Source organism: Aythya fuligula, chromosome 1 (assembly GCF_009819795.1).
Source record: "Aythya fuligula isolate bAytFul2 chromosome 1, bAytFul2.pri, whole genome shotgun sequence".
NCBI classification, from domain to species: Eukaryota; Metazoa; Chordata; class Aves; order Anseriformes; family Anatidae; genus Aythya; species Aythya fuligula.
The window spans coordinates 71,437,398-71,463,689 of NC_045559.1; the positions used below are offsets into that span (position 1 = coordinate 71,437,398).

Below are 26,292 nucleotides of genomic sequence, written 5' to 3' on the forward strand. Positions count from 1 at the left end.
AGGACAAGAACAAAACTTGGTGAAATAATCTAGCTGTTACCTGTCTGGACAAGGCCTACGGAAGAATAGAAATATATCTGAGTGGATAACTGAAAAAAAGAAAAAAACATAATAGTGTACTCATCAGAAAAGTAAACAAGTTCCAAAGATTCTATACTGCCAAAATACAGGACAAGAAAGTGCTTTTCTTATATAATCTTTTCTTTAGAAATGATCACTGAAAAGCTATCACTGCACTGGAATACTGTGCAGTTAAAATTATTTCTGTACTAGGATCAGATTTTTCAGTCTCTCCAAAACTCAGATGAATTCAAAATTGCAACTTTACACCAAAACTGTATCTTGAGCTACTACAAGTTCTCCAAAATACACATAGTATAACATATTTTTCCCCAAGGACATTTTTGTATTTCCTTAAAACCCTTTCCAGACAAGGGCTTCTTTGCTTATCACATCTACTCTTCAAGAAACATCTGAATGAAGCATGTCTGTTGTACTTTAGATACCACTTAGGATTTTACTTAATTTCTCAAAAGTACTTCTTTTCAACATTCTAATCCTAAAGTACACCAATGTCATACTATATGAATCTGTACTGCACTTCATGAAATTCAAGCAGTGGCACATCAAAGTCTTTCAAATTTTTTAGTAGTGTATATGCAATAATATCAAACCATTTGATACACCTAGACTGACTGTCTTTAAGAAAAATCATTAGTTGGTTCTCAGTAATTACCGTTAGCCAAGAATGTGTAATCTTCATATATATATATATATATATATATATATATATATATATAAAATCTCTGGGAAGAATTTGCTAAATTTGTTATTTTAACTTTAAATGACTAAGCCAAGAGGAAATATATGTTGTTTTTTGTTTGTTTGTTTTTTTTTCATTTCTGTTACTTAGCATTCTGATTTATTATACAAATATGAATTCCTTACCAATCTTCAGATTTCCAAATAAAAGAACAGCTGTAAGACACTTCATGAGCATTATAATCAGTGTTTTTCTGCAGAACTCTTTCAAAAGAGAAAAGAACCCAAACCAAAAGAAGTGTAGCACTCCAGTTACCTAGCTTTTAAACTGTTCATGTACTGAACTGAGTGATCAGCTGATAACTGAGTTGTTTTGCTCCCATCTATTATTAATATTGCTGTTGTCTTTAAATATTGTGGAAAAAAATACTAAAAATCCTTAATACATATCCCTGTAGATTTCCTGTAGTAAAGGGTGTAAATGTGCATCAGATTCAGTCTTCTTGATTATCTGAACAAGTTGAGCATGTTCTGTGACAAGTTGTCGGAGGTCAGCCATTTTTTGAAGAAGTTTTGGGAAGAGGAAGGTATCATCAGGATGGTTCGTTTGCAAGTGAAGTTTCAGTACGTGCACAATGCTCTCTTGCATTTTTTCAATGTGTCCTACATTTACAAGACCAGGACGATCTATTCTCAAAACAAACAGAAAAATACATGTCATAATTTAAAAAAATATTCTTTATCGTATATTACTTCAAAGATTCGATGTTGTAGGCTACAGTGTAAATTTACATTATACACTGAAGGCAATGAAAATATTCTCATCAATTTCAACAGGTTTGAAACAGGCTCAAAGTAAATCTTTATTACAGTAATAATAGTAATAGATAATATTTCTGTTACCCCTCAGGACGGATTGTTTTCAACGCCCACAGTTACTTGAGGAGAGAGTTCATAGTACTAAATACAACCCATGCTACAAAAGCAAGGAAAAGAAACATAAAACACCCTCCCACCCTGAAAATGAACAATCAGCAAGAGTCAAAAGATGAGCAAAGCTATAACCTGCATCTGCCTCCAATCTCTTTACAAATTGCTCTTCTGCCCATTTGGTAGATAAAAAGTTTTCTACCCAGTCCTAAACTCATAAAAAATCTGCCAAGCCCCAAACAAAAACACACCATCACACTTCACGTTCCATTTTAAAAAATGCAGAGTAAATAGACCCCTCTCTACCTTGAAAATTTGCTGCCTTGAAGAACAAATACGTAGTGCTTACCTCCACAGCAAATGATGGCAGCGACAAAAAGGGATATATCGCTATCATCCAATTCCAGTGCATTGAATTTCATTGCAAAATCAAATTTTGGCTCCATTATATCACAGAATGGCTTTCTTAGACTTTTCAGGAACTCCCGTGTTATAAAACCATTTCCATAGGCTACCAGCATCCCATCCTTGTTCATTACTGATGCTAACATAGCAAAGATGGCTTCATAAACTCCGTATTTCAACAGTGTCACTTGATCATTCAAGTCAAGATTGGAGAAGCCAGGGATAGATTTGGCAAATTCAGTAAGTTCTGTGACAGTCTCTACAGAAGTACACTGGCAGCAGTGGAAGATTCGAACTTCTGCTTCCTTATTCTGAATTCCATTGGCTACCAGTTTTGCCACAAGGGTCTTCTCTGCCATGCACAAGGTATCCATATCGTGTATAACAAATGGCTACAGAGAAAACAGTATTAATTCATTGACAAAATCAAAGCTATTAATCATTGGTTTCCTAAACAAACGAATTTTGATGAACCTTTTAAGTTTCATACTAATCAGTTTTCATCTATCAATAAACCTTGAGTTCTTTCATATTTCTGCATAAAGAGAAACCACACATTACTGAACTACAAAATGCAATGTCTTAGAGCAAGTCTGTCCTGCAAACGACTCAGCAAAAACCAAAATGTAAATATGCATGACATATTCACAGTGAATATCCAGAAGTACTGTGTGTAGTATATATACATATATATATATCCATCTCAGAGTTAGACCCAGAAGGTTCTTAAAAGACATGTATTACCTTCTCCAGAAGTCCAGGTTATTCTTCCTACTTTCCTATCAATTCCTAACTAACTACACTTGATGCACATCGTGATGCTTTCCTGAAGTATCCTAAGGGGAATACAGACAATCATTCAAATACAGGACAGCATGTTTACACAAGAATGTGACTCATCTATTACTCTTGCGTTTATTATCAGATTTTCATAAACTAGGTCTCAGCTGTTCTTCCACATAAATTTAGCTCACCTTTCTAGCTCCTTTTAGTGCTAAGTCATCTCTAAACCCAGATCCCACTAGAATGTCAGACAACACTAAATTTCAGTCTTGATCACCGTCTTTTCCATAAATAAAAACCCCTCTATTTAAAAAGGTCCATGCATTACAATCTGATGAGCTGGTCTCTTAAAAACATCACATAAAAAAGCGTTCCCACTTTCTTAACAATCAAACAGAACTCTAAAATATTTTGTTATATATTTGAAGAGCAGTAATCAAAACAAAACAAAGGACTATTTATGAAAGAAAAACAAACAAAAAAACAACAACAACAGTGCTTCCCAGTCTATCAAAGTCATAGCAATTGGCCTTGAACATAAACATTATTTCCTTAAATGCTAAGCAGAGTACCATCCCCGTGCTGTTTTGCTTGTCTCAGATTAAACATCACAGATAATTTTTTGTATTTCTTTATAAATAGAATTCATCTATTTTACTTAGGAAACTGTAAAACATTAATTTTTCCCTACAGTCCACTGAATCACTTTGAATGTTGTACACTTTTTCCAGTGCTTAGAACAATTCCATCGGATTTCTGTACTTAGTACAGAAATTTTTATGTGCAGGTGGATATGAGAGAAAAGCAGCAGAAAAATCAAACACCACTTTTTGAACTTTGTTAGATGTAATCTGTCATGTAAATTCTTCTGGAATTTATCATCATTTCACTATGCAGAAAACAGGTAATGCCAAGGTCTTAGGATCCAAATTTAAAAAGGACATCTTACCATCACGAAAAATGCCAGTTTGTTCTGGAATGAGTTATAGTGATGCCAAGAATTAGGATTCTCTGAAGTGAAATCTTATTGCATAGTTCAGAAACAGGTGGATTATTAATTACCAACAACACCCCCCCCCCCCCAAAAAAAAAAAAAAAGTTTTTGTTAAAAGATTTTTTTCCTAAGCAGACATGATGAAATAGCTGAAAAACTCTCCTTTTTCCTGAATATTGAAGAATAAAGGAACAGCCTGTTTGCAATATATTAGCTCTGATTCCTCACCAATTTTTATTTGTAAATTCACTAGGATACATGCGAGCCTCTATTACTTGGTGATATTATTACAGATGACTGTAATCTGAGAGCCATTACATCAACTTCATCCCATAAATATAAAAACAAAAAATAAGATGTAGAGATCTAGGATCCCTGCATGTACATTACATATTGCAACTTATGATTCTGATGTGGTAGCAAGCTTGAAAAGGACTATACGGAGATAGTTACTTGGTAAGGTGTTAAAGCATGGTATTTACTGTAGGCTCGTGTCAGCTTGTATCCCAAAAAGGTTTATGGCTTATGGTTGTTCTTAATTTTTAAGCACCTCATCAACCCAGAGAAAGAGACTGGCATTATTCATACATTTCTCTTTTAATATAGAAGCTTGTATGCTTGGCTAGACTACACTACTGGGGGAAATATCTCCCCATCTCCCCCCCCGCCCCGATTCATCCTGAAAATAAGACTCCTATTTTACTACTGATTTTATCTTTTCTATATGATAAATTACAATAGAATTATAGAAATTGTAGCTAAAGTGAAACAAGTCAGTCCTTACAATCTTGTGTGCTACAGAACAAAAAGCAGTCAATAGCAGAACCTAGACCAAGCTCTTCATTGTCCAATGTTGATTTCCTTGCCGTATTCAACCATTTCTAGAAAAGTTATGCACATTATCAAAACAGTATGGCTCACAGTTAAATATCAAATATGTTGTGCAACTGGTGAGTAAATATTGCACAATACATACTAATTAGTAATGACCAAAGTACTATAAGTAAAAATGCATAGAGAACATGTAACATATAACAGTTCATTATAAAATCGTGGATAACTTATCCTGTAAGAAAAATAAACAGTATAGCATACATGTCATCAGAAACTTGTATGCTTCTCCTTTTCAAAATAACCATACATTTAAAACCAGGAAGGCTGCATAAGGAAGTAGAAAGAACTGTTAACAAAGAATTACAAACTCATGTTCTCTTTCCTACCATTTATACTTCTGTGATTAGAACAAGAGTCATTCAGAGCTTCTGTACACCCTAAAACATAACAGTATTTATCCTGGTATCTGTGGCTGAAAAGCATTTGAATTATTTTTTTCCCCGACTTTCACACTAGGAAATTAAATCTGAACCATTTTCCCCCACCCATACCAAGAGGTATTCACATTCTGTTTCTTGATTAAGAACTAATTTTATTTCCCTTATCTCTCCTCTATAATTTAAGGTTCCTAAAACTTTTTATTGTTCTTATAGTGGCTAAAAGCAATTACATTTACTATAGGTATTCTTTTTTGTGTGTGTGTATTTCATTTCCATATTAGCATGTTATTTATTTTCTGAAAGATTTGCTTATGAGTTTAACAAATCATTGTACCACCTTACGTGCTTTCCAGCTTTACTTTAAAGTTATAGCAAAAGTACTTACTGGATTGTTATTAGTTTTCCCTGCAAGGATGACTCTGGCTTTAACCTTGTTCATATTGAAGTTTTTCAGGTAAGCATCATGAATTCTTTTAGCAAGTGATTTAAGATCTGCCATTTCTGAATCTTCAATATAACTTTCACCTGTTAGAATTTCTGCCTTCAACTTGGCCTTCTCAGACCTTGGCATTCGTCCAAAACGTATTGCTGATAGGAAGATATAATTGTAAAACAAACATGTTATACAAAAACCTACCCCTTTTTCAATTGCTGATTAGAGCAGTAAGATTTTTCATCTAGAAAAACTGAGGTAGAAGTATCAGACTTACTATGAGTGAAGTAGTCTTATTCTTTCCACAGACAGTGACTGAGACCCAACTAACAACACCTGGCACATCAGGTTAGTGTACTACACTGAAAGTAATCGGACCTTTCAAAACACAATCTGGCATCTGCGATGATGCAGAATACATGCCTTTTTCCTTCTACACTACCTAAGTAGTTTTATCTTTTTCTCTCCTCTTTGTGTCCTGCAGTGCCCAACATGGAACTCAAAGGTCCACCATGGGAATTCTAAAAAGCTAAGTGAGGAAAGTCATGTCAGGAACTTGGCAGAGGAAACACACACCGACTGGAGAGATCACAGAATCACAGAATTGTAGGGGCTGGAAGGGACCTTGAAAGATCATCGGGTCCAACTCACCTACCTGCCAAAGCAAATTCCCTAGAGCAGGCTACCCAGGTAGGCGCCCAGACAGGCCTTGAGTATCTCCAGAGAAGGAGACTCCACAACCTCCCTGGGCAGCCTGTTCCAGTGCTCTGTCAAAAGATGCCTGGGGGAACTCTGCAGGGAGGTAGCCCCAAATTCCAGTGCTGATTTTGAAATGGCTAGGGTATTCATTTCTTTAGGCACTGGATGTTCAGTTCAATGTATCTGTACTGACTGGTGAGAACAAAACAGACCAGAAACTCTCATTAATGCACAAAGGTTATAGTCAACACAATCTCCTCCCAGGCCCAGAATCAATAGATTAACCCTTCAAAACTAGAGAGGATGAGAATAGAGTTTGAATATGCAATCCAGTCATTAGTACATCCTTTTGAAAGGCAGGAGATGTGAGTCTGAAACACCATTGGACATGGTGGTCTTCCCATTTCTTGGGCCAGTGCTCTTGCCATTTAGCACTAAAATAGGCATGTCCACATGCTTCTTCAGTTTCATCTTAAAACTAAAATAACTCAATTTTATACAGGGGCCTACCCTCTGATAGTAAGCAAGGTTTTGAGAAGGCTAATAAAGCTGGTTGCTCTTTCTTGCCTATTTCAGCAGCTAACCACTGGGAGGACAAAACCTCACTGCTTTAACTGAGCAACACCAAGCCCGTGCAGAATTAGTGCTTCAACATGCCTGAGGAATCTTCTTATGACACAAGAAGGTGATTTGAGGCATGATCTGCAATGCAGTTTTGGACTTCAATGCAAGTCCTTCCATGGATGTCCTGCTCTGAATCTGGCCATGGGTCTATCAGAAGAGTGTAAGAGTATCTTCCCTAAGCTGAAACTTACAGGATAGAGGTCATAGCTGTAAATCTAGTTAAGGTTATTTTCCTGAGAAGCACTGTCTGCAAGTTAGCAGTCTTCTCATCCCCTTCAGCCTCCTACACATTTTCTCCAGTGAAACTGCTGCTTCCTTCAGCACAGGTGCCCACAGTGCTTTAATAGCATGAAACAGCTTCAACTGAGCACTAATCCCTGCCATCCAACACAGCTCCCTACTCAGTTCCTGTCCCTGAGATGTTACTTTGTTAGCTGGCACACTCTTCCTAAGTCTGTTGTTTCAATAAGTTTATTACCAGTCCTAAATGCGACTCTCCAAATGCACTTTAATCTCAGTCAAGGCGTTACACACAGGAACCAGGCTTCCCCCAGAACCAGAAAGTCAGCTTTCCCAATGTCTGTTGCTCGGACTCTAGACTATGCTGCCAGAGGTGGCTTTCCCAACTGGGTCCCCACCCCAACTATCTCGACTGCATTGTTTCCTCAGGAAGTTCATCTCTCAGCCCACAGCTTTTCATGTAGCCCAGCAACCTACTCCCAAATTGCACCTGCTCTCAAGTACAGCCTTGACACCATAAGACTTAACGTAGGGAAAGCAAACTGCTGTCATCTGGCCAACTACAATATGCTTTCTCGTGGATTGGCCTCTCCCTGCTTTATCTTCTTTCTTCTCCCCTCTTTACCAAAGTTGCTTAACAAGCTACATACAGTGCATAGAACTGCCTTGTGGGGGTAATATTGGTGTGTAAGTCAGAGTTAAGCCATTAACACAAACAATAATATAATTCTTAAACTGTGTATCTAAACACTCTGAATTTTTACCATTCCATTTAACAAGCAACGTACTTCTAACTCTTGCCCCACAGTCAGCCCTCCCCCCAACACTCCCTGAACCACCTGCCCAAGAGCTGTTGCACTGTAATCTGCAAAATAATTAAGTCTGGTTTCCTACAGATTTCCTCCCTGTGTCATGCCCTCCCACAATAAGCTAGCTCTCCTCCTGCTCCTCTAAAACTCCCCCGGCCAAAATTCTTCCAGTACTGGAACTTGTTTCAATGGCACCAATGGTGTCAAAGTTCTGGGTGAAAAAAAAAACAACAAAAAAAAAAAACAAGCAACTAAATATACAATACTATGGACAAATGAACATTCAACACAACTGTGTAAAATTCAGAAGAGTAGATTTAGCAGCTGTTTATCAATTACTTCTACTAGACATTAGGGAAATTGGTGTTGTCCCCCTACCCCCTCCGATCTATACCGTAAAAATCTGAGATTCAACTCATACAAATAAGCATAAAAGTTATCCAAGTGTCTGCTTCCAGAAGCAGACCCTGGGTAGGAACAAGCAAATTATTAATGGCACTCTTACCTACCATTATGTGACATTCCAACTGAAAGGCACTTTTGAAAACGACAGTATTGGCACTTATTACGATTTTTTTTCTGAATTTTGCAGTTGCGATCACATTTATCATAGATGAGTTTTAATCGGATTGTTCTCCTAAAAAAACCCTACAAGAAATTTGAGAAGACAATATGTAATGTTAAATAGTCGTGACTACTGAACTTTATGATACATGTGATTTTTTAATTGTTTAGTGGTATCAGTAGAAAAACAATATGCAAAGCACAATCTGTCCGAAGGTAAGAATCTCCCACTCTACATGGTGAAGTGGTGTGTATGAAGGCATATACAGAATGGAAAACAAGAAAGGAGGAAGCAGCTTTCAGCTCTTATTCTTGGAAGAGAACCAAGACCCCAGAGTACCAGAATAAATTTTCTTTTAAGGACTAAGTAACACAGTCACATCCTGCTTTTGCATACATTTTCTGTGTCCTCTGACAGAAACAACTTTAATCTTTCATATGTGTAAATTACACAAATGCAGAGATTTAACACATCTCTTCTCTATTCAGCAAACGTGAGGGCTATTACAATGCAGCACAGTGTGTAGAAAGAGCCAAGGACACAAAAATAGGCATTACAGAAAAGGCTATACCTCAGCAGACCTTACCGTGATGTCTTGATACTGCAATGTAATACTAGTCTCAAGCTAAGAAGTAATTAAAGGGTTAGCAAAGCTTTTTAAAGTCATTGCAACACTTTGCTTCACATGACATAGTAACAGATGTCATCTAGGCTCTGGGGCTTTCTGGCCACATTTGATTATGAACTAGCTCTCCACCTCTTCAAAGGCAAGTACAGTTTCTGGGATTAATTTATAAGATTTATATTTGAATTATCACCTTCTGACATGGAGCGTGAGAGAAAAATATACATGTATAAAATTAATTCTTTTATCAGACATAATAAAGAAAGAAAAAGAGGAGAAAGAAAAAGAGGAGAAAGAAAACAACACATTGGAAGTAAAATAAAAGAATCTTTTAATTCCTTGGCCATATCATCCCCAAAATTATACATTAATGATAACATTACTTTGCCCCACAGATATGCACTGGGTCCAAAACTACAAGAGGTACAATACTAAGTGATTTAAGCAGAATGTGGTGGAGATGAAATATTTGGGATTTGTTAGTGTTACAATGGAAATGTAGCAGGCTCCCATGCTTCTCACAGCTATACTCCCAACACAAATAAAACACTAGTGGAGCAAGTAGGCTTTTATTTTTGGTCACAGTTTAGTGTTTTAAGTTGTTTTAGTGTTTAACTAACTAGTTCCACAAAAGCGGCATTAAAATTGTCATTGTGCATTGCCTCTGCTTGATGAAGGTCTGGTATTGAGTTACGGTAGCCAGTTACAGTATCTGATCAAATTATTTCTCAAAAAAGATCACAGATATGTTTATCATAGAAATAATTTTAATGGCTAGAATTATATTAAACATTTATGAAACAAATGCTTATCTCCGTTTAACCCTGCAAATAAAGCAACATGATTTAGGCTCTTAAAAAGAAAATTACGACTGTACCTTACAACCTTCACAAGCATGTACTCCGTAATGGTAGCCTGAGGCTTTATCCCCACAAATTCTACATTCAATGTTTAATGCTCCACTGGGTGATTCATCTATGCTACTTGGAGCTGTGGCAAAATTAATGGATGAAGGACTGGATGCTGGTGAAAGGGTGTCTAAAAGAAAAAGGAACACTTCATAAATACTATACTAAACCCACAACAACAACAAAAGAGATTATTTTAAAAAATAATCTTGAGTCAGAATTGAATAATCATAGCCATTAAGTGAACTTGGCATTAAGAGTTTGGAAGTATTTCATATTTATATTAACATACAAACATACAAAATACAAGGCATATCCTGCTAATTTTGATGCGATACAATGTCAACAAACAAAAAGCCTTACTGAGAAAGAAAGAGAAAAATCAAGGGTTTTTTTTGGATTTTCCCACATCTAATTTTTTACTTTGTATTTTTCAATTTGTTCTCAGTTTGATGTGAATATGAACTTGTTTAATCCCAATACTTAAAATAAGTAACTAAGTATTCAAAGAATTTTTCATTTCAACCAAGGAAAATTTCATAAATATAAAAATACACATGCAACTGTCTTCACGAATAACTAATTTGAAACCAAGAAACAATATTCAACATGTATCTACTACTCAAGACAAATAGTAAAAGATACAAAAAAGAAAAAAAAAATCTACATCAACAGAGACCTCCCCCATGGCTTCAAGTCTGTATCACAATATCCATTGAACCTGTCACTCTTTCCAGAAAGGTTATTAAGAGCTCATCTCACTGTTACCATCTCTTCTGCCAGCGCTCAGAATGAGGTCTATTACTATAGCATGACAAGAGATATATTTGTAGCTCAAGCTGAATTAGTCCAGCACTTGAAGACACACTTAGAAGTCCCACTGAGTGAAAAGCTATCATAGTTTTAAATGGTCATCTAAACTGAGAACTAAAAGGCAGTTAAACACATCATTTTTCTAAAGAAAAGATTTTTATCAAAGTGAAAACATACTCCTTCACATCAGTAAAAAGGCTAAACAAATATTAAAAGGAAGGTAAGAAGAGTGTCTACTTCTAAGATAACGAGGCAATAAAAGTCTTGCTCAAATATTTTACCTTTTGAGTATAATGGGAAAATAATTTCTGGATTGCTATACAATGAATGAAACAAACTCTCAATTTTACTACTAGGTAACACGTTACAGAACCAACACCTTCCAACTTCAATTATTTCAATTAATATTTCCACCTTGTTTGAAGAAAATATTTTCTGAGGCCAGAATTTCTTTTATCTTCCATCTTGCAACTTGCACCACAAGACTTCAGCAAATTAATGGGTGTGTTATTTTAACAGAAAGATTAAGAAACACTTACAAATGTAGGTCAGCAAGTATTACATTGGAAAAAAAAACTTGGCATAGAATTCAGTCTTCATTGCCAGCACTGCCAAGCCCACAGGTAGAGTCATCAACAACAGCCTAAAACCCAGGATTTTTTTTTAAAGTATGATTTTCATTTCTTTTTATGTGTCTTATGGAATTTGAGCCTTAAACATTTACGTTTTCCATCTTCAGTAACAGCAAAACTTGGAGTTTTCGCAATGAACACTGAATACTGAAAATAAGCTGATACTAGAAACTGATCCAAATTATTATAGGATTATAGGACTTGTACACATATACACACACAAATAATTAAAAAAAATCATACTACAGATGAACTGTATTATAAAGCCAGTACATATAAACTTTTCCTGTATGAGGCATATCTCTAGCTGTGGAAGTCTGCAACCAAAATGGACCCAAACTGTATTCTAACAAGCATTTCTTTGGGCAAGAGTGCCAAGGGACAGCTCTTCTTTCTTCCAAAATTTACACTATTAATTTCAACCACTTGTAGCACGGAGGCACACCTCAGTTTTATTGGCACAATTTTTGTGAAGTAAAATTGTGATCTGGTGATCTCAGCCTAAGAATTAATTTACAGTAAAAAAATAAAAACACACAAAAGCAAAAACAAAACAGAAAGCAAAACAACTAGAAGGTTAATCATAAACTTAATCTTAAAATGGTTGTACTGCTAAAAGGTTTGTAAAGCCACAATTTCAGAAAGAATATGTTATTGATGTTATTGCAGTGTCCCACAACATTTCAACAATTTCCATTGTGAACCCTCAAAACAAATCTCATACAAAGAAAGATCTTTTGACTAATGACTACGTAGTATATAGCACTCTCAGATTAGTTAATTTTATCAGGGTAGAAACCATTAGTTGAATAATGCTACTCATGAGAAGGGGGAGAAAACAGCAAGTTAAAAACACCAATACATTAAAATATACTGGAATTCTGGGTGCACTTGTAGGAGCTTGATTGTAAATATATTTTTGACTGATATTTCATGGTACATTTCAAACACTTGTGATTTAAAGAAACTAAAGAAATGGTATTTGTTTTAGTGCAATATCATTACATCCTATATGACTAAAATATATAACATCTTTTCTAGAAATAGTGATATTAAGAGTTATTTTGAAAAAGAAAACTTTGATAGTAATGATAACTTAAAAAGCAGCAAGTTTATGTTAAGCAATTTTAGCCCTAAATATATTAAGATGAAGCTATTATCAATTTATATATTTTTAGTGTCATTTAGTCATAAACAACAATTATTACATTAAAAAGTTCCTCATTCCTACTATTATGTATTTATAAAAGCAAGTTTCATGGTAACCAAAAACTCTCTTACCTGTTATGACTGATCCGTCAGATCCTGGACCATTCCCCAGTGACTGAAACTCTGTTAAACTTAAAGCTCCAGAGCTATCATCACCTAGAGACTGAGAAATGTCTTGAATATTCTCCATCTCTTGTAGAAACTCTCCAGATAAAGGACTACCTATATCATCCTCCTCCAAGGGAGTAAGTGGATAGAGCTGGTTTTCAGTGTCCACCATTTTGGTCAAGTAGAGCTGTCACTTAAACTTCTTTACGCTGGTGGGAAAAAAAAAAGTCCTGTGCTTACAAATTCAGAATACATATATTTATATTCAATTCTATTACACTCAGAATATTGAATACATGAACTTTAATCTGATAATGAAATATTATACAATATTCTGTTTCTCCAGAAGCTTTATGCAACATGAATCATTGACAGGACAGGGAAAAAAAGTCCAAAAAATATTTCAATATGATGAAAAGATATGACGAGATCAATGGATAGGTTGTTGTTTTTTTCCTTTGCTGTTGAAGGTTACAAGTTATGTTTCTATAGCACGCATTAATCACTTCACACCAAATTTCACAGAAAAATAAGTATCAATATGATTACATATTGTGTGAGAGCAGTCTTTTCTCACTTCATCTAACAAGTTTAGATATGTTGATTTGGTCCTCTGTTCTCATCTCTTAGATTTATTTGATAGGTCTTATGACACTGCAGAGAACAAAATACTGCCTTATACTATAATCTTTATAGAAGCAGGTAAAACTAATGGGTTTTGACCTGCTTAGGTCAATGAACTTAACACCTTCATCAAGAGTGCTCCAGCATATGCAATCCAACATACCTGTAATTCCTACAGTTAGATTTATTTCCCACAGTGAAATATGTTTTCAAAGCTGCCTTCCAAACTTGCCACCAGCATTATCAATTTTGAGTAACAGTACAGATTCTTAAAAAAATGAAGTAGTTATTTCAACTAATAAATGTGCTGTAGAATGTTGCTGCTGCTGCTGCCAGGACATACTGCTAAAAGAAACTAATTTTTTGCACTAATTGCTGTGTTGTACTCCTCACATGTACAGACACATCTCAATTCAGTATTGACCATTCAATGAACGCACGCTGGCTTGCAGGGAAGCTTTGACTGTTACTGTGGTTACTACTCAATGCTGAGCTTCACAAAGAGCCACGTGTATACTGCAGTTTATCGTGGAGCTTGAATTTGCCAATTACTGGCTATATGGGGATATGCCAATACTGGTTTTTCAATAAAAAGTGCTAGGTCATGATAAAAACAAGTGAACAAACAGAAAACCCAACCTTCCTTGATGTTATTTAAAGTTTTATATAGAACTAGTTTGGCTTCTACGACACTACATGCTTTATATTAAGAAATCAATCCATGTATTTGATAATTTGTAAATGACAGATTAATCCTATGAAAATTGGGTATTAGTTCTAGTTAAACAGTTTTGTTTTGTTTGCTATATAATTGCCCAAAAGATGACATCTATGAGTGCTACAAAGAACTACTGCTTTACATACTAATGACAAAAGACAGCTGTCACTTGTATTTGGTTATATAAAAACTTAAAAAGATTTAGACTAGCAAGTTACCTGCCATCAAGCTTTTTCTCCCTAGACTGATGGCAAAAGTCTGCCTTCAATTATATTTGCACAGACGTAACGGAGGGCAGAATGATCTGCTCTGCGGAAGATTAAGAGTCACGCTTGCAACAACCTGCAAGGTACACACAGTTTTTAAGAGATTTATTTTCCAAGTGCACTTAGCAACATGCTCTTTCCACTATTTCATGGAAAACCAATGGTTCATATATGTATCATTGCTGCAGTGTTTTCCAATGTGTTCATTATATGATGTTAAAGCAAAACAAAAAATATACATATATATATCTGTATAGCATAAGGCTTTTTATCCCACAGTCTGCATCCTTCAAAGCATTGACCAGCCAATTGATGTTATTTAAAATATATACACTAGTCTTCTCTAAATTTTCCTCTGATTTTAAGACTACTCTTTTTTTTTTTTTTTTTTTAATATTTATACCCAACGTCATACTAGTACAGCCGATGTACCATTATGCACCACTCATTTTAGCCAAGTGAATGTTAACCCCTCAGGTACAGGAAGAAATTGAAATTGTATTGTAATCATAATCTCTGGCGATTAAAACAAAGCAATATGTTCAATATATTCCTTCTTACAGCTCTATGCACCATTTTACCTGTTTTTCATAGAATTCTTAAAGTTAGAAAAGACCTCCAAGATCATCTGGTCCAACCACCCCCCAGTCACCAATATTACCTATAGCAATATAAATTCCTATTTGTAAACTATACTCAGGCTCCCTGAAGAAAAACATTATTTGAAACATGATAGCTTTAACTAAAAATGAATAAATAATTTGACTATAAAGAGGATTTTCTTGGCAGTAACTGTCTCTTTAAATTACTGTTTTTGGCAAAATCCACTTTATTTAAAGTGTTATCAGGTTGCATGATGAACTACAGAGGAATACTGAAATAATGACAAAACATCCCTTTTAAATCAGTGTCTGGTAGTTACATTAATTTAAACATTCAAACAATGAGCAAAGAAGCAGTAGCAAATACAAATGTGTTTTGTATTACGAGGTAGCAAACAAGAATATCTAGGAGACTAAGAATAAGAATTTATCCATGATTTGTAACACCAGTTACAACACTGTATGTCACTATTTATTTTACTCGGATGTGCCACATTGTTATTCTATCACTATACACAGCTCAGTGTATCTAGAAATAACAGGTAAATTAACTATCCTATTTGATATATTAAGTACTCAGTAGGACATTGCCAGCACTGTACTAGAATATTTATCAGCAATGCAAGGATTTTCATCTGTATCTCAACCTCAAGAGCATCCAAGAAACTGTGATTATGATAATCGATTATTTTGGAACAGAACATTATATTGGAAAACTGAATCAGAATAATTCCTTTCACATAAAGTACTGAACTGTAATTGATATCTATTATAGTCACTACATAAATTCCACAATTTGAGACTACTTAGTAAAATCAGTTTAAAATATCACTTTCTTTTAAAGCTCAACAGTTGTCCTGTCTCCAAGAACTACCTTTGTTTCTCTTATAAATCTTACTGGCTTGTGACATGACAAAATATTAACAAATATCTACATTTGATACTCATAAGGATGACAGAAGACTTAAAATTAACATCACTCCAACATACATGGCCATAGTTACTTCTGGAAAAAAAAAAAAAAAAAGGCTCAGAAATTGTATGAATGACAGCACTAAATAAAACACTCCACCTAAAACAAAACAAAAACACAAATTAGCCTAATGTTTTAGGAGCATATAGTCACACATCAAAAGAAAATGCCACAGATTGTGTGCTATTTGACAGATTTTATTGTTAAGCCATCTGCATGGATTCAGACCAATGCTCCCAATCTCAGAGATTGCTGCAAAGGCTGTTACAAAGCACTACTTTGAAAAAGTAAGAAAAAGAAGCAACAGCAAACATTTCTGGTTAACACTGTTTGTTATTCTCTGCTAGTACCTTTAACTGGGAATATATTTGTACAATTTCTCTCTTAAGGCAGCATGAACCATCTCCATAAAACCTGGAACTAACTCTGCAGTTTGCTGTTAGTTATCTAGCCCTGTCCAAATCTGGTGCCACCAGCATTTATTACACATCTTACTCTCCCCAGATTTAACTGGAAGATGTCAGACTTCAGTGGAGAAACAAGAAATCACTTATGCATTTATTTGTGAAACCAAAGTTAAATTACTATTGCTGTAAATTGTTTTGAGGGAAAGGAGTAAAAAAAAAACCTTGATGTATATCATTTTGATAATGGAAGCTGAGAATAATATCAACTGTTCTCTGGCAATCCAAGTGGACTACCAAATTTGTCTCCCTAAGGAGCCATCAACAGAAAAAGGAAGAAACGAATGGCAGAGATTATGATCAGAACTGCTCCTCCAGCGTGCTGATTGTAACAGCATTGCTCATGGCACAGAAACATGACGTTCCTCTGTGGACGTGTAGCAAGAATATCCCATTATCGCTGGGGAAGTTTCAGGAAGCACCAGGCTCTGGGTAGCCAGCCCAGTGTTACTTGAAGCTACCTGCTGAATCACACCCGCCTCTGTAACAGCAACCCCTTAATCTTTTAAAAATACTTGTGCTGGACTAAGTGAACACCAAAGTTTAACTTTCAATAAAGTAGGCCTTATTTGACAAGAAAGCAATGAAAAGACTTGATAGCTGAACTCTAAACATGGCAACAGCTTTTTCAACAGCACAGTTTTGTCCAAATTGAGTCATACTTCTCCACATTTGCAGTAAATATTTAAAATTCACCAGACTGTTTAGCTAAATTTATATAACAGCTCAACAGCTAGTGAAATATAAATGAAGTAGTTTTTGTTTTTAACTATTAAATGACATACCCTTTTGTACTTTCAAACACTGCCAGTAAATTACAGCTGCTTAATCATTATGGATCATGTCAATGGTTAACTAGCTACTTTAGTGAGCACAGCTCTTACATAACCATCTCTGAAGACAAAACATACTAACCTTTCCATTGCTGAAAAAAATATATTTTTATCTTTTTTTCAGACGCACAGAAACAAAACATTAATGTAAACCACCTAGTATTCATACAATGAACTCCTTGCATTTTGTCTTCTCTGTAATTGTGCATGTTTATACATGCACATGCTTTCATTGGCAGCTTTCACTTAATATGCATCGATACAGGTCATATGAAAATAAAACCTCCGCCGTAAAAAGAGTAACCAGTACAAAGTTTATTTAAATAACATTCTCAGAGAGTAATTTGCTTTACAAGAAAAGCTTTACATGTTGCAAGAGTAGTTGGAGGTAGCTGCAGTATCCACTCACATGTCTGTATAAATCAACATTTCTTCTTATTCTGAAGACTTTAGGAAAATCCTGTGCTTGGGACATTGTCAGAGGATTTTCTCAGTGTCCCACACAATATTCTAGTCTCCGTACCACCTTTCCTACACCCGCATGCAAACACACAAAGGAAACTGATAACAAGAAAGACTGATATAGAAAAATGAGAACACAGTTTCATATAATTATTGTTTTAAAGATAAACAGATTTTACTGGAGCTCTCTCACAGTCTATTATCTCCGCAATATGCCTGCTTTTTGAGTAAGTCCCCCTCTCCCACCACCACATTGCAAATAACCAATGAGTAACTTACCTATAAACTTGAGGCAGGTTTTAAAGAAATCACAGACAGATAATCAAAGAAAAATGCCTATTCATGTAGCAATCAGTAATTTGCTACATTTTGGAAAGGGTTGGTGGAAGACTAAACCCCTGGCTGTTCCACATTTAATACTTGCCACACTAAGGATAATCCCAGTAAGGAGACAGATCTTTGAGAGATCTCTGAGAGAGATCTCTTTGAAAGGTCTCTGAGAAACAGTAACAAAGTCTGGATTTACTGCATAAACAAATTGATCGTTTAAAGGGCTTGCTTGCAAATATCAAGGTTAAAGTTGAAACAATCATTACCTTCAGGTCACTGAGAATATTGTAGCTGAATACAGAACATTTAGAAATAGCAAGTACAGTAGATACTTTTAGAAAACTTAGGTGAATAGGAAGACCCTCAACAAATAAATAAGCTGAAGGATATTTCCAATATCCTGCTTCAACACATAAAAATCATCAAGAGAAAATAAAATTTGGCACCTGAAAGTATGAAGTCCTACCTCCTATCTGGGAAAGGGTGCATGTTTTCTCCTTTGTCCTCTGACATTTAATAGTTTTGATACTTTGTAACCATCCACACCAGTAATATTTTGTATTTTCCGTAGCATTAAGAACATAAAACAATTTACAAATGAATCTTTTTCATGTGCCACCTCTTCATCATGGCTGCCAGTTGCACACACGCATGTGTACACAGAAACTATGCTTTTTCCCTTTTATACAGTTGTACTCCAAGATATCATACACAACTTGTAAGCATCCTTGCCTTTAAATTAAACCAAAATTCACATATTTAACTTTCAAAAGTAATACTAAAATTGCAAAGTTAAACTATTAAAAGTTACAAATTAAAAACGTCTATGCAACCACATTTTTTTTTTAGGCACAATAACAGAATGTACTTATATACTGCAGTGTTCTTTCCCCAAATTATTCCCTTTACAAGTGGAAATGTATTAAACAGAAATGTAACTACACAGCTCATAGGACAACGCAGTCTATACTAGTCTGCAGTGTTAAAAAAAGAAAAGCTGTTAATTTATTGGTCAATCAAAAGGGAAAAATATTGTTTGCTTAGGAAAAGTGGGAGAAAAGAAAATCCTCTTTCTCTTATCTGATTTTAATATCTCTGATCTGTAAGTATACCTGTAGAATTGAAGAAACAGTAGAGAGTTCTTGAAGGAGGAGCAGAGGCCATGGAGACAAGCCTACTGACTTACAGAAGTGGGGAGCATGATGAGTTTTACATGTACTTTTCTCCCTTGAAAACACTTCTGTAATTGCATCAGGAGATGCAGAGATAACACTTCTAAAACTACATGGGAAGTGTTGTTAAAGCTCTGACACACTTCAAATATTTTGTTGATTGATACTAAAAGTAGTAAAAACAATATGGGAGTATTTGTTTGTTTTTATATTACTCAGCCAAACCCGAGCAGAACTTACTGAGCCAGGCAGCAGCGTTTCTTTGGTCCCAGGATTTTCTGTCCTGCTGAATTTTAAAAGACGTGATCCAAAAAGAGAGAGGAAAGGCAAGATTTTCTTATTGAAAATTAACAATCTTTATCAACTTTTCCATACATGTAATTTGCCAACACCAAAAGCAAACACTTGTAAAGACAGGACAAAAACAGATGAATTAACATGCTGCACAAGCAAGTCAACAGTAAGAAGATGCACACGAGCAGTGCTGATTAATGACAGGTTAGGTGTGAACAAAACCACATGAGCAACTGACTGCACATCGCATTAAGCAGGAGCATTCTTCAACTAGATGTACTCTATCAGACTGGCAGGGAAATACACAATACTTCCATGGTGCAGCACCAGCTATTAGCCCACCACAACTAGCAGAAATTTACTGATAAAGCTAACATGACATTTAGGCAAAGCGATGAGATTTTAAAATTAAATCTGTTTTGTGACATATGCAGAGCAGAAGTTTTCCAGCTCTGTAGCAAGGTACAACAATGTTGCCAGAAACTCTTATCATGCAACATACATGGTATTTCGCATGCAGATGAAGGTTCCCACCAGTTAAAAATAAATAAAAATCCTCAGTTCTTAACATGTAACCATATTGTTATTCAGTTATTTTTACTTTGAAAAAGTAAGGAAATGTCTTAATAAAACTATAAAACATCATTTACATAACAGTGCTACAAATCCACACTTTTCCTGGTACAAACAATTTTAAAAATAAGAATATATTTAAGGAGATATTAAAACAAGCAACACCTATTATTTGGCAAAAAGAGTATTACCAAGAGTAAAACATAACAGGATACAAACTCTGTAAAGAAAACTAACAAGGGTTGTCAAACAGGTAGCCATACTAAACATGAAAGATTCCTTACCTAATATTCAAGTGCATAGGAGCCACAATGCAGAATATTAATAGAAGTTCAAGGCTCTAGGACCATCTGTTTAATATTTATGTCCCTCTGATTAACATTTATGTCCCTCCCAAGAAAAAAAAATAAAACCTCAATCTGTATGATTATAAAAACACTCAGTAAAAGGCAAAACATTCAAAGTCCTCCTGCACCACTAAATAAAATACTATCATATCTCCTTATAAAAGAGAACTTTGAATCACTTATAACTGCAGTATATACAGAGGCACTGTACAAAATTTAGCATTTGCAGCAATATCATAACCTTTGAAGACCAAAAAGCCTGAAATACCTATGGAAATAATTCCTTAACACTGCTCAGCTATTAAAATTTGGGCATACTCTACACAGAAAGAGTGGAAAAAAGTGACTAATCAGCGGGGGGGAGGGAGGGAAGGCAGATTGAAAAAAAAATGCAGAGGCCAATGGCCAATGACATCATTGCTAGTAGTCCCTATATAACTACTTTGCATTTACTGAGCCAGCTTCAATCCCTGTTGGCATCTCCCTGTAGCTTCTTTCCAACATTTAGTGGCAGAGTACAGAAGCTACTTCATGGGTCCTGCCTCTCTGAAGTGGAATCTCATTGCCTAGAATATACTAGAGAAGGATAAATGTCTGAACAGGGCAATTCATCCCCCTTTTAAAAGCAACATTTCTGCTTTAAAACCATTTAGCAGCTTTCTATAACTTCATGTTTATATATTATTTCCTCAGATTTTTTAAATTATGTAACACATTCATTTTATATAAAGTAGTTGTAACAATTTTTTGGTTTTGTCAAGATTGCTGTTCAAGAAGTGACTAGTAACAGAACAGCAACAGCACTGTCCAGGAGGTAAACAAACTATTTCTTCCAAATTGAATTCCTTCTCACAGGACAGAAACAATTACTAAGGGCAAAGAAAAAATACAAAGCAGGAATTAATTTTCAGCAAACAGGCATCTCACCTCACTTACACATCTGAGTAATGCAGAACTCAATGGACTTTCCAGACTGTAACTGGTCTTTGAGACCACAATGACAATTACAAAGCAGGATTTTTCAACCAGATCACTTCTCCAATCCAGTTCACTGCAAAGCCTTACAAATATTTTTGCTGGCTCAACACGGGGAACAGAAAAAGCAGTTGGGGAGAGGGACAGATGTGCTGCACAGCCAACAAATGTATTTGTGGATGTGCAGACTGAATCCTCTCGGAAGAATCCAGTGACTGTATCAACAGTCTAGGCTTCTAAATTAGGCTTTTGCATTGCCTGAAGTAAAGCAGCCCTGCCACTTCAGTGGCTGTTGAGAGCATAAAATTGCTCTATAAATCAGGCAGCCTCTGTATTGGACTAAGCAGTATCATCTTTTGATATGGCCACAGGACTTCCCTATAGGCTGGGAAGCTCTTGCACCTCCCAGTTATTCATCATTCTTCCAACAGTAAAAATCTCTTAGAAATCCAGTAAATGGAAGATACAGGCATTTACTCTCAGCTGAAACAACAACACTCCTGAAGAAAAAAAAAAAAAAAAAAAAAGAATAGTTCCAATGCTAGAAACTCTGAAAGATGTAATCTAGCTCAAAGAACAGATAAGACAACACCTTATCAAATGGCTTCCTAGTGGGAAATTTTAAATTCAGCAAGCCCCTCCAGAACAAGGGAAATAGGAACTCAGTTGAGAACACTTTACTTTTACATATGACATCTACGTTGCCCAAATATTAGACCAGGAAATACATTTCATCTGAATTTTGTATTTGATCCACAACATTAGCCTAGTCAACCTCTAGCAGACACATCTTGACTTAATGTACAGAAATACCACAGCTCCAAGTTATCAGTATGATGAGAACTGAAGCCTGTCTTTAAATTAGCCACTGCTAACCCAACTGGAACCAGATTTGACTTTGTCAGCTACAGGACATAAAGGTTTTGCAACCTTGTCTTCAGGCACCAGAGACAAGATTTACAGGTCTATCACCTCAAGTTTACATTTATCTGAAGCCATACTTGCTTTTTTTCCACATAAATGGACATCAGATATATCAAATATGATAGTACTCAAATTTGCACCAAGGTCCTTCTGATAAAACAAAAGTCCATTTTTCTTAGTTCATTTCTTTAAAGAATGGAGATGGCGTTGCTTGAACTGACACAAAGCTCAAACAGATTTACATCTGTATTTCTATACAGAATACCAATATGACATTCACAGATTTTGCTTTGTTTTTTCCTCCTCTAAATGAGAATTTTCATATCCAAAAGGTGAATACCTCACTCATTTCTGTAACTGAAAGATACATATAGAAATAGAAAGATCAGACTTTACTTTTCATCTCTAGTGAAGGCTAAGCAGAAACTTGTATCAGAAGTAGCTATATGCCAAAGTAAAGCATTTAAATCTCTCTTTTAAGTCTATGTCTGCTGAATCCTTTAAATTCTTCTAAGACTTGACTAGTCAGGAATTCAGTACAAGCCAACAAACTACAGAATATTATATTAGGACTATTGGTAAGCAAGACTGTTAACCTTCACTTTACTATTTTCTTCAAAAAGTGCTTCGATGGGGTCTTTGCTTTAGTTTTTAATTACAGTACAATCCAGTCTGATCTATAGATTATTCCTGACTCTAAAACAGGTAAGTACCAGCAAAGTCATAAGGGGGAAAAATCTTTGTGGAAAAATCTTTTGTTTTCCTTTGACTTTTGCTGTTGGGATGCACAGAAATCCTGAAAAAATGGCAATTTGTGATTTTTTTGCCTTTCTCCAATAATCCTGGTTCTGGTTCAACTTTTACATAAAATAACGAGCACTGACATGTAGTTGAGAATTGACTACATGCTTAAAATTATAGAATAGGCATACTATAATTAATATGACATTAAAGAAAAAAACAGCCTAGACAACAGTATGTGGGAAGTTCATTCAATTTACCATGAAAGTAATTATTCAGATTGGAATTAATAACATCACATATTTTTAAGGCATCAATACAGATCTAAGTATATTTTATTAATACAAGAATCAAAAAAAACAATAGGAATGTGCTTCAAGAAACCCACTGCAACATCTTAGTAATCATTATGTTACAGAGGACATGGCATTCTCTGATACATGCTCTCTTTCAAGTCCCCACAACTACTTACAGCTCATCACAGTTTCTAATAAAACCCCCAATTCACTGTTATACATGTACATGTATATACATCTATGCTTGCAGCACACTCTACCTTTTTTTCTTTTCCTCTCTCCAGACAATCACCGGCTTTGCTCTTTATTCAATGCTGTTTCAGTGTCCATGGCTCTTCAGGTCCCTGTTATATTCTACTCAAATTATTCCATACTTGAACGAGATTCAAATGATTATACATGTTAATCATAGCAGTCATAGCAATTTGCGCTTCAAGCTTTAACAGATTCTAAATCATTCATTGACAGCATCTTGTAGGCAATGCAGCTAAAATAATTTAATGTTTTGCACAAACGTGCTTTTTGTGTTTGCTGAACACTTACATGTGAAGACCGTGACTCCTGAGAACCAAAGATCCGATGCATCATTTAAGAGGCCATTTTTTGTACATGTACATTAAAATCTAGGATTAGATTTATGATTGATATCTGAACCAATGCAAGGTCACATTCAGACAAACATGACATTTATGTATTTGCTATTTGATCCAAGACCAAGGTCACGTTCATACAAACGTGTCATCTGAGTACTTACTATATTTTTATTACCACGTTAATGAACTCAAAGTTCTTTTACCTTCCCCATCTGTCCCCAAACTCCTTATTCATTTTTGGAAGTCATCTGGCTTTTTAAGTTTTCCGTTACTGTCCAAACATCTGACAAGCAAACTACCTAAGCCAGTATGTTGAATCAATTAACAGCTAGGAACACCTGGACTTTCCAAGTCAGTGTGCTCAAACTGAGGATAAACCTACTTGCCTAGTATGTGCAAAATTAAGAGAAGTTAAAAAAAAAAAAAAAAAAAGAAAAAGTCTTACGAACCGCATGAACATATTAGACTTCATAAAACCATTACCAATGCTCTTTTCTAAAAATAGTATGTAAAAGGAAGTTTTAGTGGTTAAGTTAAAGTTGGTTCCTATGTGTACAGCATTTACAAACTGCCTACATATCTGTCTTAACATGCTGCTCACTGAGAAACATCATTGAGACTAAATTGAAATGTTGCAATTGTTCCCTTACATGTGTGAGTAATGCATCTCAGATTATGCAAAGTGACTTCTCAACAATTTTCTAACCATGCCCTGACATTCCACAGAGATTTCCTTTGTTGAAGGATAAAGATATCTGAGGGTAAAAGGCAAATACAAATTGCATTTTAATGTGGTGACTAAATGATTATCTCCAATATAATCAAATTTTGAGTAAATAAAATAAGTCTATTACTAAGTTTCCTGCAGAGTATGTTTTTACTACATATGGTAAAAATAAACTTCAGAGGGTGAAACATTAAAGACATCTGTGCAAATAAAATTGTCCATTAAAATTAAATCTGATACATATAGAAGAAGTGCCAGGCAGGTTTTTTGGTCATTTTCCATTAAACATATTGATGATGCTGTTACATAAACCTTTAACTCAGAAACTTTACTTGTTCCTTTGCTAGATTAAAAAAAAAAAATAAAAAAATTAAAAAACACTGTCCTATTCAAAAGGACATCATAACTTTTACAAGCAAAGATGTCTAGCAGCTCTTACTAACAAATGTGAGACTTTAGACTGACTATATTTATTTAGATAAAGAAATAAAAAAATCAGTTGCCATTAACTTATGGAATCAAGCAAAGACTTAGATGATTTAGTGAGAAGCAATTTCTAAAACTCCAATAACATTGCAACAATCTTTAGGGTTCACGTATATGCATGGATGTCTTAAAATGTGTCCTTATTAACTAGGATAAAAGAATCGCATTTGTTTTATCTCCTCAGACCCTTATGTGTGGTAGCAATTGGTATATATTGTCAATAATTTCTTCCTGACAGGACTGGTAATAACATACTCTTAAAACTATGAATTCTTGGTGTCTTGTAAATAGAAATACCTGCCGTAAGTATAAATTCATAGTAAAACGAAGGCTGAGAAATAGTTAACTTATCATTTGTTTTGTGAGCATACTTATTATTCCTGTACCATTTAATCCTTGTTTATTCTTCAACAAAGCAAAGCAATGTTCCTACAACTTCAACTGAACACAAACACTAGGCTTCAAATTCTGCAACACAATCTACAATACTTTAAGGATACCAAGTAGTTTTGTTACCTCATAAAGACATTTTTGAAGTTGTATATAACTGAGTTTAAGCAACGTGATAAAAACATGACAGCATTATGTTGTGACAGTAACTAAATGTGGAAGGTAGAATTCATATTGGTATTCACTGCTAGTAACATTAAAACACTGGAAAAGGGGTAACTGCTGTTAGAAGAAATAAAATACTTCAATTTCTATCGATTTGCTTCCCAAGACATAACATTTTCATACCATTGTAACCCTACGTCATCCTATCGTGACTCCCTGATCTTTCCCTTCTTCACAATACTTCCCTCTCCCCACGCAATGTCCCTGAACTGACTGGGCAAACAGTGAGCACACGCTGTAAGCTGGCTCAGAGCTGCATGTTGCAACCAGTGCTCCTGTGCTGATTGGCAATTAACTGGCCAAATAGAACAGAGAATTGTTGAATTCTTATTGCGTCATTTCCTCAGCTGGGTCAATAATGTGTTTTCCCTCCTTCTGTCCAGTTACAACTCCCCAAAAAATTATGCGACTCCAATACCTTTGCAACCACCACTCCTCTGTCAAATTTGGCAAGACTTGTAGGT

The 26,292-nt window shown here is 35.2% G+C and overlaps 1 protein-coding gene across 3 annotated transcripts in view; it reads right to left on the reverse strand.

The window, feature by feature from the left end:
* Positions 1-812: 812 nt before the first annotated feature.
* PPARA (peroxisome proliferator activated receptor alpha) overlaps positions 813-26,292 on the reverse strand; it is a 35,220-nt gene continuing 9,740 nt past the window's right edge. The window contains exons 1-7 of one of the 3 annotated variants that reach the window (XM_032182638.1): positions 19,498-19,708; positions 12,778-13,022; positions 10,021-10,181; positions 8,463-8,601; positions 5,534-5,736; positions 2,042-2,489; positions 813-1,449 (exon numbers count right to left, since the gene is read on the reverse strand). In XM_032182638.1, the coding sequence (XP_032038529.1) occupies positions 1,202-1,449; positions 2,042-2,489; positions 5,534-5,736; positions 8,463-8,601; positions 10,021-10,181; positions 12,778-12,985 (1,407 nt within the window). In that variant the 5' untranslated portion in view covers positions 12,986-13,022; positions 19,498-19,708 and the 3' untranslated portion in view covers positions 813-1,201. Of the gene's footprint in view, positions 1,450-2,041; positions 2,490-5,533; positions 5,737-8,458; positions 8,602-10,020; positions 10,182-12,777; positions 13,023-19,497; positions 19,709-26,292 lie in introns of those variants that run through there. The other 2 variants (XM_032182630.1, XM_032182648.1) reach the window with 2 other exon arrangements.